Source organism: Balaenoptera ricei, chromosome 6 (assembly GCF_028023285.1).
Source record: "Balaenoptera ricei isolate mBalRic1 chromosome 6, mBalRic1.hap2, whole genome shotgun sequence".
Taxonomy (NCBI): Eukaryota; Metazoa; Chordata; class Mammalia; order Artiodactyla; family Balaenopteridae; genus Balaenoptera; species Balaenoptera ricei.
The window spans coordinates 113988302-114002360 of NC_082644.1; the positions used below are offsets into that span (position 1 = coordinate 113988302).

The following is a 14059-nucleotide window of genomic DNA, read 5'->3' on the forward strand; positions in this document are numbered from 1 at the left end:
TGGCGACACCCATGGGGCTGCTGGGAGGTTTAAGAGGGCACGTGTGTAAGTGCCCCGACGCTGTTCCCTGGACGGACGCCCCTGGTGCAGTGCTCTCTGGAGCGTGGGTCAGCGCTGGCTGTAGACACCCGGACGCCCTGGGACACCTTCTCTCCTTGCCCTTTGACTCCAGGGGTGGGGAGGGGAGGGGAGAGGAAGGGAGGGGAGGCATCTGGCCCAGAACCTGCTATAACTCTTCCTGATTGTTGCTTTTGAGAAGGCTGTTTGAGTAGAATCTAGAGGAGGGCTAGAGAAATCAGTTTACCTACAATGGGCCAACTTTGGTGGATTTTGTACATTGTATCTTCTGAGGTTTAAATCCAGGTCTCAAATCACCAATACGTATTTAATACTTAAGGTGATTGTTATGGTTTGTGAGACTGAGAATGTCAGGGTTGGGAGGGATTTTTTTTAACATCTTTATTGGAGTATAATTGCCTTACAATGGTGTGTTAGTTTCTGCTTTGTAACAAAGTGAATCAGTTATACATACACATATGTCCCCATGTCTCTTCCCTCTTGAGTCTCCCTCCCACCCTCCCTATCCCACCCCTCTAGGTGGTAACCAAGCACCGAGCTAATCTCCCTGTGCTATGCGGCTGCTTGGGAGGGATTTTTGAGATCATCTGATGGCCCAGGGCGGTACACACCTAGCTGCACATATTCTCACCTGGGAGCTTTGAAGAACGACTGATGCCCGGAGTCCACCCTCAGACCAAGTAAATCAGAACCTCTGGGGGAGGAACAGCAGGCAGCAGTAATAATTTTTTAAAGTTGCCAGATGAGCACCAGCCAAGTGGCTGATGTGGTCCAAGCCGTTCACTCACAGATGAGGACGCTGAGACCTGACTGGCCTACACGTGGGCCCCCTGACTCCAAGAACAGTTCTCTTCACTGTTATTTATTCTCAGTGCATCATATCAGGAGGTCCATGATGTTGGCATGACCCAGCATTGGTAAAATTAGCTGGGATCACGTGGTTGAAGTGCTGTTTGCCAGGTTTCTTCACTGTGAAATTTCTGTTTTTCCTTTTGTAATTAATACGTAATTTGTGGGAAATACTTCAGGACTATGTAAGTAGCTCATTCCTCATCAGATTTTCACCTACTAGTTTTAGCACCCATTCATTTTATAACTCCATCCTTCCTTCAGTATTTCTTACTTGGCATTTTTTTATAAGGAAGAACTTTCCCTTATCCCCAGTTTGTGTGTATTCGTGTGGACTAGTGGATTCTTATTCATTTTTATCATTATTTATTTTGATGCTCAAATTTTTTCCATATTTAGCCCATGGGAGCCCTGGCTCCTGTGTCCCACTGATGCATTTCCCCGATTCTTAGAGAACGTCTTTACTTTCTGGTGCAACAAGATGTCCCAGGTGTGTTCCTTCCCTGCTCAGTGCTGAATCAGCCATTTCTCCAAAGAGCCCTATTTCTTTTAGAGGAGAATCCTGGAAACCAAAAGCTGGGCCCTGGGTATGCTCATCACTCTCGAGGTGCCATTGCTTCTAGGGCCTCAGCAGGTAGAAATATATTACGTGTGTGTGTGTTGGAGCACATACACGTGCATGTAAATGTACATGTGTATTTACATATACATATCTACATGTATTTACACGTATACCTGCTTTTCTTTTTTTGAAGTATAGTTGATTTTCAATGTTGTGCTAATTTCCGCTGTAGAGCAAAGTGACTCAGTTATACATATATATATATATATATATATATATATACACATTCTTTTTTTTTAATATTCCTTTCCATTATGGTTTTTTTTTTTAATTATTTATTTATTTATTTATTTATTTATGGCTGTGTTGGGTCTTCGTTTCTGTGCGAGGGCCTTCTCTAGTTGTGGCAAGCGGGGGCCACTCTTCATCGCGGTGCGCGGGCCTCTCACTATCGCGGCCTCTCTTGTTGCGGAGCACAGGCTCCAGATGCGCAAGCTCAGTAATTGTGGCTCACGGGCCCAGTTGCTCCGCGGCATGTGGGATCTTCCCAGACCAGGGCTCGAACCCGTGTCCCCTGCATTGGCAGGCAGATTCTCAACCACTGCGCCACCAGGGAAGCCCTCCATTATGGTTTATACAAGGAGATCGGATACAGTTCCTTGTGCTATACAGTAGGACCTTGTTGTTTATCCATTCCAAATGTAATAGTTTGCATCTACTAACCCCAAACTCCCAGTCCGTCCCTCTCCCTCCTCCTCTCCCCCTTGGCAACCACAAGTCTGTTCTTTCTACAACGGAATACTACTCAGCCATAAAAAAGAGTGAGATAATGCCATTTGCAGCAACATGGATGGACCTAGAGATTATCATACTAAGTGAAGTAAGTCAGAAAGAGAAAGATAAATACCATATAACTTCACTTACATGTGGAATCTAAAATATGGCATAAATGAACCTATCTACAAAACAGAAACAGACTCACAGACATATATCTGCTTATTAAAACCAAGTTTATACTAACACCTCCAATTTTTTGATCCATCATCACCGAGTACCTTCTAATCTCCTTCGCATTGTTTTGCCAGCTTCTCTTCCTCAACCTGAGTGTTAACTGTCAGCATCCCTCAGTGTTCGGTCCTGGGCCTGCCTCTATTCTCACGTGTTTTCTTCCAGAACACCTTCCCTTCTCTCGTGTCCTTGGTTATCACCATGCCGGTAACTCCCAATCGCTCCGTCAGGACTCACTTCTGTACTTGCATCCGGGCGGTCCTCACCAACCAGTCTTGCATTCTTGGTCATGGTGTTCCCACCAGTGTTGGCCAGGGTCTTCCCTTGGATGTCTCAAAAGCCCCTCAAACCTGGCACATCCAAAATGGAACCCACCGGCTCATCCCCGCGCTTCCTACTCCACCCCACTGGCCCCCACATCTGTGCCTGGCATCCCTTTCTCCCAGCTGTTTGAGGCAGAACCTCAGACACCCCTGACTCCGCCCCCTCCTCCCTTACCCCTCCACAGCCCGTTGCCGGATCCCTGGATTCTGCCATCTACATATTCCTCCATGTGTCCCCTCCCCTCCGTTCCTACTGTCACAGTCCTGGTCCAGGCCACCAGCCCCCCTTGATTTACTGTCACAACCTCCTCCTGGTGGTCCTGCCTCCAGCCTAACTCCCTCTAATGTGCCTGGACCAGGAGACATCCCTCAAATATAAATACAGTGTGTCACTCTCCAGCTCAAAAACCCTTCAGTGGCTCCCCAGGGGCCTCACGGGGACATTCACGCCACTTTAAATGGCAATCAAGGCTCCTTATGAGCTGGCCCTCGGTTGTCGCCCCACCCTTACTTCCGTGCAAGTGTAACAAAGACTGAGATAGATCTGTAGCTACCCCGACACGGAAACCCTCTGACAGGTGAAAAAAGCAAGTTGCAGAACAGTTAGTTATGCTGTGATGCTATTTTTATTAAAAACACAAACACATACCCCCGAAAATTCTACATTTCTTCTATACATGCAAACATATACATAAGCCCATAGGAAATGGGCTGGGGGGGGGGACCCCAAGGACTGTGCACAGACCACTACCCTGGCTCTTCCCCCGAGGAGACCCCCGAGATGCGGCTCTGGAGTCAAGGGGTGCTTAACGTAGCTGGACTATTGGAATTGTTTCTTTAGAGAATGTATTCGTTTTTTGAGGGGTTAAAAAAAATAAAACTTAAAAATATATATTAGTTAGTTTTGAGAAGGTGAAAAGAGCCCTGGAAATGAAAGTGCATCTTCCTGCGCTGGGGCCCAAGCCCTGCCCAGGCCTGTCCCGTCCCCGTCAAGGCTTTGCCTCAGTCGCAGGAGGACAGTGGGTTTAGACCATGCCTGCCTCCCCAGGAATGTGCCTGGTGGCAATACCCCTGTGTTGGCCCCTCGGTTCAGCTTTTTATTCTGCACACCCAAAGCCCTTTTTGTTGGTCTCGAGCTCACCGAGGAGTTTCTGTGCGTGTGCACTGGGGAAGCAGGTGTGAACACATGGTGATGGTGACTTACCCAGGAGCCCCTCAACAAGCAACAAGGAAAAGTCTCACTTAATTGGATTTTATCTTTACTTTGAGCAAAATGCAGTTGGTCTCTGCCGCAAGCCATTAAGTACTTATAAAGTTTTGAAATGCGTTTCTGTAGCAGAGTGAGGACGTTCTCTTTCATCTATTTAGAGTCCCTGCGGGGCACGTGGCCCAGCCTCCGTGGGCTCCCGCCTCCCAGCACAGACCCACGAGGCGTCCTGCTGCAAAGCCCCGGGGGCCCGCTGGGCGGTTACTCCAGAAGGAGGGGTGTAGGAGGGCTGGAGGGCCCTCGGCTTCCTCCCAGGATGTTGGGACGTGGAAGGGTGAAGCAGGCTGCAGGGCTGAAGTGACAGTTAGTGTCAGGTGCTCCGCGTTTTGGAGGCCGGGGGCAGTGTGGGCAGAGAAATGGGGGGGAGGGCTTCCTAATTACCCACGCGAAATAGAACCTCAGAGAATATTCGTTTATGGTGTGAAGGCGCCTTTATTTGAAGAGTATGGTATTTCTGACTAACCTGGTGAATTAGCCTCTTGACACCCAGGGGCAGTTTTCTTCTCTTTGCTTTGGGGGTTCTTTTCCAGGGGACATTTAGCACCTGGGCCCACCTTGGGCCCTGCTCCTGCCGTTGAGCTTGACCTGTGACAGCAGGGATGGCAGATATCAGGAGAGCCATGGTCTGGACACCAAGGGAAGCCCTCCTGGGTAGGCTTCACTTCCGCACCTCCAGAAGCCTTTGGATCAGGAGTTACAGCCTCGGGTTACGTAATTTAATGTGGATGCACTTGTGTTTTTATGTAAAAGAAGAGAGAAGAAAAAGGTCTACCTTGGAAGGGCTTTTCCTCTAGTGCCGTGATGATGACAGTTACTGAGCAGTTAGTTTGTACCTGAGCCTTATGCTTTTTTTTAAATTTTTATTTATTTTTTATACAGCAGGTTCTTATTAGTTATCTATTTTATGCATATTATTGTATATATGTCAATCCCAATCTCCCAGTTCATCCCACCCCCACTTTCCCCCCTTGGTGTCCATACGTTCCTTCTCTACATCTGTCTCTATTTCTACCTTGCAAACCGGTTCATCTGTACCATTTTTCTAGATTCCGCATATATGCATTAATACACAATATTTGTTTTTCTCTTTCTGACTTACTTCACTCTGTATAACAGTCTCTGGGTCCCTCCACGTCTCTACAAATGTCCCAGTTTCGTTCCTTTTTATGGCTGAGCAATATTCCTTTGTATACATGCACCACATCTTCTTTATCCATTCGTCTGTCAGTGGGCATTTAGGTTGCTTCCGTGACCTGCTGAGCCTTATGCTTTTATCTCATTTAAACTTCACAGCAATCCAGGTATGATTTCCTTCCTTCTACAGTCAAAGATTCAGGCACAGAGAGATTGAACGCTTGTCCTAAGTCAGAGATGGGGCAGAGGGCCTGACCTGAATTCACTCCTCTGAAGAAGCAGTGGGCTGCTTGGTGTGCCTGCTGCAGGCCCCTGGTCCCTTCTGGTGTCTTCCCATCAGCCATGCTGCGGAGCGGCCGTGGCTGTCCCCCGTCCCCGAGGACAGGCAGACGCGGAGGCTAAGTGGCCTGCCCAGGCCCCAGGGTGCTCACGCGCTAAGGCCCCTCTTTCCTCCCACGGAGCCACCTCATGCGTGGGACTCGGGAGGCTCTCGCCGTGGCTGATAAATCACTCCTTCTGGCTTATGAATAACGTGGCAAAACAAATTACTTTGGGGATCTAGAAGGAAGTTGTTGGCCTTGTGTAAACTCAATTGGAATGTCACCTAGCAGACAGCTCTGGGGCGTCTACAAATGTCTTCCAAGGAATATCCCCAAAGTGAAATCACCAGGAAAGCCGAACGGGCTTGGTGTTTTGGTTTGCAAATGAGTTTTGAGAAATGGCCTTGAAATCTAGAGTTGCTGGCATTTTTCCCATCACAAATTGTAAAGAACCTTTGAAATGCCGCAGGAAAGGGGAGAAGAAAGGGCCAGGTTGCTGATTATTTACAGCTCTGAGCCCCAAGCAGGCCCACAGAATTAAAGGTCTCCTACCATTCCAACTGCCTTTAATTTTATTCTGAAAATGACTGCCTGCCAATAAGCCGCGTTGTTCACCCTCATCTCTGCAAGGACTTCTGAGGAACCATGACCAAGCTCACTTAACACCACTTGGCAACTGTAAGCAGACAATTGAGATGCTAGTAATGGAATCTTTTTAAAAATTTCACATTTTTTTACCACATGACTTTACGAATCTCTTTATCAAGGGCGTTGAAATTAACACATGTGTCGACTGGAGTATTTCCTCGTTGAGGAAGGAATCGGCAGGCCTGACCAAGGTGATGGGCTGGTCCTGGTCCGGTGCCTTTGGGAGCTGGTCAGCGGTGGGTTTGTGCTGAGCCCTCAGAAGTCCGGGGGTGTGCATTTGGAGGGGAGAATCAAGGGAAGACGCTGAGGGACTGCCTTGGCAAGTACAGTTACACAGTAGCTCCCATACGCAGGAGCTGTGACCCTATCCCCTTGCCAGGCAGAGTTCCTACAGATTCATGGCAGAGCTGTCTGTGCAAAAGCCGAAATCCAATTTTATGTCCAAACAGATACGGCACCCAAATTGGACTTCTTCCCCTAGGAAAGCAAAGGCAGGTATCCCGGTCAGTTGGGGAAAAAAAAAAAAAAAAAAAATCACCCCCCCTCCTCTCCTTCTTTAGAATAGGGGGTGGTATTAATACAGTAGCAGATTAGAGCTTTATTTGTTTAAACCTTGCAGATTCTGTAAGCATTCACAATCCTCTTGACTTGTAGTGCCTGATTGTAAAAAGAACAGTTGAATGAGCTCATTGTTTCCTGGTTTTTTTCTTTAATGTATTTTACAAACACTCTGGTGACAGGCCTGACACACTGATTTCTATGTACTCGCACTTCAGTTTGGGATTACAGCATTAATAACAGAGTTCCATGCATCATGCCATTTTTAAGCATGATCGTTATGATAAAGGGCATATACTTAATTACAGGCCTGCTTAATTACAGCTCTGCTGAAGCTCGTTTGTTTAGGAGAATGCTAATTGCACCACGGAGCCCACGGCACATCCTCGCTTTCATCTGCTCTACGCCGCTCGGTGCAGAGGATCAGCGTTTTGTTAAAACTGCCACCAAAACTAAAATAGAGAAAGGACAAAAAAGGAAGACGGCGAAGAAAGCACTGTCCTGGTCCTGAAAGGGAGCCTGCCTGGCACGGGGCTCTGGGTTGTCGCAGAAGCCCACGTTGGCTGTGTGCCCCTTCCAGCCCTCACAGCACCTCCTAGGACAGCTGGCTGTGTTGTCCCTGCTTTACAGGCAGGGCGGCCAAGGCTCAGAGAGGTGAGACTGCCTCTCGGCCACAAGTGCTGCCCCCTGGAGTTCAGGCCCCTCCTCCCTGCCACACCCATGGCAGCGCCACACCCATGGCTCTGGACTTGAATCCTGGCCCCATCAAGCTGTGTAACTCCTGCAGCCTCAGTTTCCTTAAATGTAACTTGCACGTGATCATTTTGAGGGTTAAGTTATTTGGTGCATGTTCACTCTCTAGTATGTGGTCAGTAAATGTGGTTTCCTTTCCTTTTCTCTCTTTCTAGCCTAGAACTGGGCTAGGGGAGAAGTTCTGTTACAGCCAAGGTTTAAGGGAGCCGAGGGGCCTGGAGATCGGACTGCTCTGGGCCCCGGGAATGCCGCCGTTGGTGCCAATGAGGAAAGGACAGGCTTCCGTGTCCTGCCTCTGTGTTGTGACTGTGAATCGGTCAGGCCGTGTCCGTGTGAGAACCCTGTACAACCCCAGGCTGACTGGGAGGGCCGGTTGGGGGGCGAACATGTACCCCCTGAGCAGTGGCTCCATGAGAGCTGCCCCCTCGTCACGGCTCTCCCTCCAGCCCCTCCACTGCACGTCACTCTGAGTAGGACTCGGCAGCAGGCTGAAGGCTAGAAGGAGGATCACGGTGAGGCCGAAACCCTGGCCTCAGCTCGGGAGAAAAGGAAGGAAGGAAGTAAACGCGGCTCCCCACAAGGAGCCCAGACGGAGATGACCTATGAACTTCTTTTGGAACGCATGAAAAATGTGTGCCATTGATTTCAAGAATTATGTTTGGCAAACCTCTAGATATCTTAAAATATGGAAAGGCTGCCCAGATAAGGAGAACAGAAATGGATGTCATGGAATTAGAAGGGGATTTAGCAGTCCCACAGATCAGCTTTCTACCAACACACAAAATCCCTCCCTAACTCCCTGACGAGCGGCCGTCCACCTGGACCTTTGTCAGCCCGTTCTGCTGGTCCTGCCTTCTGCCTTTCCCCGAGGAGGGCAGGGTCCCCCCTCTGAATCGTGCCCCGTCTCTCTAGCCCCTCTTCCTGTGACAGCTCCGAGAACATGTGCAGACATTTGACCACATTCACCTTCAAGGCCTCTCGTATCTGGACCAAACCCCATCTTGCTGCACTTCCCGTGTGCCGGGCACGGCGCTGGGCTCTCGGGTGCCAGGTGGGGTGCAACGATGAACAAAAGTGGACGGCATCAGGCCTTCCCGGAGCAGCAGGTCTGATGGCTTCCTCTCCTTCCCTCCTGTGGGCTGGCTTCAGGTCCCTCACCATCTGGCAGGCTGCCCAGGACGACCCTCTGAGAGTGCAGCCCCGGCACTGAACCCCTCCCTTGGGCCCGGAGCAGACCAAGGTGGCGCCTCCCTCACCCTGGCACTAGGACTGCTGCACTGTCCCTTACAATGCCATCCCTCCCCCTTTCTAAACAGTCAAGTCACGCTGTTGACTTGTTCAACTACAGACCAGTCTTTTTTCATGTCTTCTGCTGTTATTCCAGCATGAACATCTCTTTCATTCCATCTATAACGCACTTGGTGTTTTGGACCTAAAGTACAGGACTTAGCACTGACCTTTAGTAAATTCCATCTGTTAAATTTAGCCCGTGACTCCAGCTTTTTGAGATCTTTATTGGTCTTCTGTTATCCAGTTTGTAGACTGTCCTCATCAGCCACATACTGGATAAGCCCACTATGCATGTCTTCATTAGAGTAATTGATAGCACCCTGGGCACCCTCCAGAGAGGTCACTTGAGGTCAACATCAATTTATTAATCAGCGTCTTGAACGTCTAGTGCAACCAGTTACGGATTCTCCTACCTTAACGTTGTCCAGCTGTATTTATCCATCTTGTCCGTATGGGTAACATGGGAAACTTGTCAAGTGCTTTGCTAAAATCCATGTTTTCCTCAGCCTACCATAATCTAGGCTATATTAGATTTTTTAAATAAGTGGAACTTGGTTGGCATATCATCTGTTTAGCAAACTCTCACTGGCTCCTGGGGACTCTGGCTCCCCTTTCCAGGGACTCGGGACGTGTCACCATGGCGACTGTTCCTCTCGAGCCAGCTCCCATTCGGGAGCTTCAGCCCCTGGGACCCTATGGACTCACTCTCTTTTCTTCCAAGATTGTTAAAGTCTGTTTTCTAGAATACAAGGAGCATCCGGCTGTGCCCGTCTTTCTGTCCTGAACTCTTAAGATAAAGTGGTAACTTATCCCCAAGTTCGCATCTCTCTCCCTTCCCCAGACAGCTCCCCTTGAGGTCGGGGTAGGTCCGAGTGGATCTCCACACCATCTCCTCTGCTGCTAAACCCTGTCAGGAGGGCATCAGCCCCACAGTCCGGAGGGCCACCCTCACTGCTACCTCTTGCTTGGCAGGCAGTCTTGAGGAGGCGTCTTCCCTTTCTTCTCTCCAAATGTCCCCAGGCTGGAGCCCCGTTACAGGGGATGCTGAGCGCCCCAGGAACCCCCTGTGCTGGGACAGGAATGCAGAGGTGGCTCACACGTGGATGGCCAGGACCCTCAGCCGAGAGAGGAGATGCGGCCCTGGCTAGGCACCCAGGGGGCCACTCTGAGCGGATCCCAGAGGGATGGCGGTGGGTGGACGTAGGGCGAAGGGGCGGGGCATCCTGTGCGGAGGGGCAGTAAGCACCCCACCTTGGAAATCCTCCTGTCTCTTCCCTTTGTACGCAGGCTTGACTGCCAGCCTCGCGCTGGGCAGGGGTCACCAGCCTTCCTCACTTTCGCCCAGTGCTCCCCAGGTCTCTCATTTCCCGGGGTCGTCGGGCCTTTGCAGGTCACTTACCTTGTCAGAACACCAGTTCTCTGAACACGTGTTAACATTTGGATGGAAACAACTGTCACCAGGGAGAAGGGAGATCTTCACCATATCTTACCAGAAACCCCCAGACACTAAGGAGGTCTTTAAACACCAAAGGCAGAAAGCCTAGTGAATGAACGAGCGGGGTTCTCCACTTAGCAATGTGGCCAAAGATGTGCTCACTGGAAACCGCTCTCCAGCGTTGGGTCGGATTGCTTCCCGAGCTCAGGAAGGGAGCTCTGCCCTGGGCCCCACCGTCTGTCTCCTGGGCAGAGAGAAGCTGGGAAAGAGGTGCATGTGTGCAGACACGTGTGCAGAGAGCAGAGGGTGACATGGCCAGGGCAGGTGACAACAGGGGGCTTTGAGAATCTGAAGAAGAGGTAAAGTAGGCTGTGGCTTCTAGCGCCTGACTTGGGGTGGCCATGATGGGGGCGGTGCCTTAACGGTGAGGGGGATGGCCAAGGGAAGAGTGGCTTCAAAAAGACCATGATGGGTCTGATGGGGCTTTTTGCACACAAGCCCACCTCCTGCCCCATAGGTCTGAAGGGAAGGAGCTGGTAGAAGGGCCAGCTAGACACCTGGGTGGGGGGGGAATGGTAATGTCAAAACCGTGAAAGGCCCTGGTGTGGAAGAAGCAGGTTTGCTCTCAGAAATTTCATGTATACCTCATGGAAGGGCCAAAGACTGGAGTCACTGCTTGGCACCTGTGTGGGCTCTGACCCCCAATCTGCGAATGATCAGAAATGCTGTCAGTGTTGCGTGCTCTCCTGCCTCCGTGGCTTTTGAAAGGGGGCTGGGGTCAGAGTGCCGCATGGGGTGAGCCTTGACTCCCAGCCACATTGAGTGGACGGTGGCAACTTCTGGGAAGGGAGCTTGGCCTCTCCTTGGGTCCTGGGTGGGCCTGGTCCTGCTCTTTCTAGAAGGCGTCGTGGCCTTTCAGGGACCATCTGTTCAGGGATGGGTTTTCCCAGCTGTAAATGAGCATAGGTGCTCAGACTTCATTTGTATATTTGCATGTGTGCTGTACTGTGTAAGGTTACTGTGGGCTTTCCCCTGCCTTTCTGGGGAGCTGTCACACTGTTCCCAGTGCTTAGCTGGTCCTCTTCCAGGCAGTGAGGGCAGGTCGCAGGGCCTCCATGATGCGAGGTCTCTGACCACAGACTTCTCTGTCGGAGCCCCGTGGCCAAGCAGGCTTCCCAGGAAAGGAGGAAGTTTCCAGTGCAGCAGCTGCAGCCATCTGTGCTATTGCTTTTTCCTCAAACTTCCCAGAGAAGGTTCCATTTTTATCTTCCCAGAAATTAGGAATGTAGCTTAAAGTGAGACATTTGGTTCATCTTGCTGATCAGAGAGGCTTTGTCCCAGATTTCTTTTCTTTCTCTTATTTCCTTTTCTTCTTTCTGCTTCTGTGACTCTTATTCCTTAGGACTGAAAAAAAATTGTCCACCACTTGTGTACCAGAGAGGGCCCCATCTTAGATGTCGGGGGAGGCAGAGATGATCGTTTCCCAGGGAACTCATCACTCCGTTTCTTCTTATGACCACAATTTACCAGAAAACCGCTGCCCTCGGCGTGATGCTCCACGCCACGCCAGTGGCTGGGACCAGGGAGGCCGGGTTTGGCCTCTGTTCAGACCTGAGGGCGAAGCCGGGCCCCAGGAGAAGCCCCCGCCCGCCCCAGAGCCCGCGGCTGCCGGGCTTTCACGCTGCGGGGTACCGGCGTCACGCTCGGTCCTACCCCGGCGTCACGCTCGGTCCGGCGCGACCTGCTCCTCCGTGTGCCGAGGTGTCCGCACTGACGTCATAATGCCGCTCCTCCCGGGAGAGCGCGCGCTCGGGGAGGCAGCTCCCGGTCGTGATTTGACAGCGATGACCTGGGGACTCGGTGGGCACGGGGCTGTGGGAAAGGAACTGAACCGCTGACACACACCCCCGCCCCGTTTTCCTTTGCTGGGGACCCATTCCCGCCCCTTCTGTGTCCTGTTAACACTGAGCAGACAGGGGAGCCGCGATTCAGCCCAGGAAAGCGGACCAGGAGCCGGCGATGGTGGCCGCGCAGCCCCGCCTGCCGAGCACCTGGGCGCCGGGGGCGGAGCCCCACACACAGCCCGCTCGCACCTACTGGCAGGCCGCGCCGTCTTCCTTTTAAGCTCAGGCGCACCCAAAGCCGTGGCCAGGGTCCAAACCCAGTGTGTCTGACTCCAGAACCACTCTTTCCTCCAACCTGGCTGGGATGAGGCTCAGCTGGAAGGACGTCTCACCAGCACGCTTACTGCCCACCTCCTCGCCGAGCGCGGCCTTGTCCCCTCAGCGCTCGTGCGCCTCTGTCCTGCCACCAGCCCTTCGGTGGCTCCCACCACTTACAGGCTGGACCCCGGGTGGGCTCTGGACCCTTCCCTGCTCTCACAGCTCGTCTGCACTTCGGCGGGGCGTCTGCCTCGCTCACCAGGTGTGTGTCCTTCCTGGGAGCAGGAATGGTACCTGGGCACCCGTTGCCCTCGGCCCCACTCACCTGTGCACGTGTCGGCCGGCTCCAGCCCCTGACCGGCCTGTACTGTCTGTGTCAGTATCTCAAGGTGCTGAACATCAGTGGTGTTCGCAATGCCATTTCCTCTCTTTTTTTCTTCTTTTGCAGCAATGGATGGTGTGCCATTTATGATTTCAGAGAAGTTTTCTTGCGTTCCAGAAAGTGTAAGTTTTAAGCACGATCGCCCTCCCCTTCTGCCCCTGCTGGAATCACTGCTGTCCTCGTGTTCTCCCCCCGCTGGAAGCTCAGCCCTGCAGCCTACAGCAGGGCTGCCTGAGAGCCGGAATTGGGTCGTGTTCCTCCCTGGGCCCCTTCAGCTAATGCTGCACATAGTGGGTGCTTGAGAAGTGAAAGAAAGGATGAGGATGGGGAGGGAGCGAGACAGACTAGCAGACACACTCAGACGCAGCCGCAGCCGGAGCTTTTTGATTCAAATGTGATGGCAAATTGTACTGAACTTCACCGGCTGTAAATGTTCTTGCTTTCCAAGCTCACCTTATTAATTTCTGTTCTTTTTTATTTAACAAAGTCAGTGTCCAGCAGGAAGACAGCTGCCTCACTTCCCCATTGTCATTGCCGCATTCCGTGATGACCACGTTCTCTGCTCTAAATCGCAGGCATCCGAATGGCAGGGCTGGGCCTGCTAGTGCTGGGTGCCCTGCAGCTGTGGGTCTCCCGCCCACTGCAGGCTAGCACGGACCCCATGATACACGTGAGGCAACTGAGGCCAGGCTGGGCCCTTGAGCCATCTTTAGTGACAAAGGGATTGAGTGAGCTAGCTGGGTCTGAAGGCCAGAACCCAGATCGTGAGAGGCACCCAGCACGCACAGCTATGTGGGCCCCGCCTGGCACCCCTGTGCGCTCTCTCCGGTGGCGCCCGCCCCCCAGTGTGGCAGTGGCCCTCCCTCAGCTGTGCAGGCCTGGTCCATGCTGGCTCAGTAGACTGCTTTCTGGGCTTTTTAAAATCCTTTCTGCAGAAGTTTGCTTTGAGTAGCTAATAAACATGAAGGCCCTAGTTTGGGCACTAGCTAAAGAATCCTTCAGTGTTTTTCTTGGACCCAGCTTAAAACCACCCAGCTCGCGATTTGACCTGCACTGGAGTTTCCGTTTTCATGAAATATAATAGGCCTCCTCTGAACCCTTCTGGTAAGCAGCTTAATCTTGAAAAACGCTCGTGACTTGACCTGCGGAGCATGAGTAACTTCAGCCGACTCCACTTGGCCGCGTTGCCATGGAGATGCTGGCGCCTCTCCCGCCCACTCCCTTGGAGAGGCTGTTCTGTCCTGCGTACCGGCTCCAATCAGGAAAGTTTAGTGGGGCAGTTAGAGCCTA

At 51.7% G+C, this 14059-nt stretch overlaps 1 protein-coding gene across 1 annotated transcript in view; it reads left to right on the top strand.

The window, feature by feature from the left end:
* Positions 1–14059, top strand: part of MVB12B (multivesicular body subunit 12B) — a 187484-nt gene that overhangs the window by 150349 nt on the left and 23076 nt on the right. The window contains 1 exon segment of the mRNA XM_059926690.1: positions 12836–12891. Within this exon segment, the coding sequence (XP_059782673.1) occupies positions 12836–12891 (56 nt within the window).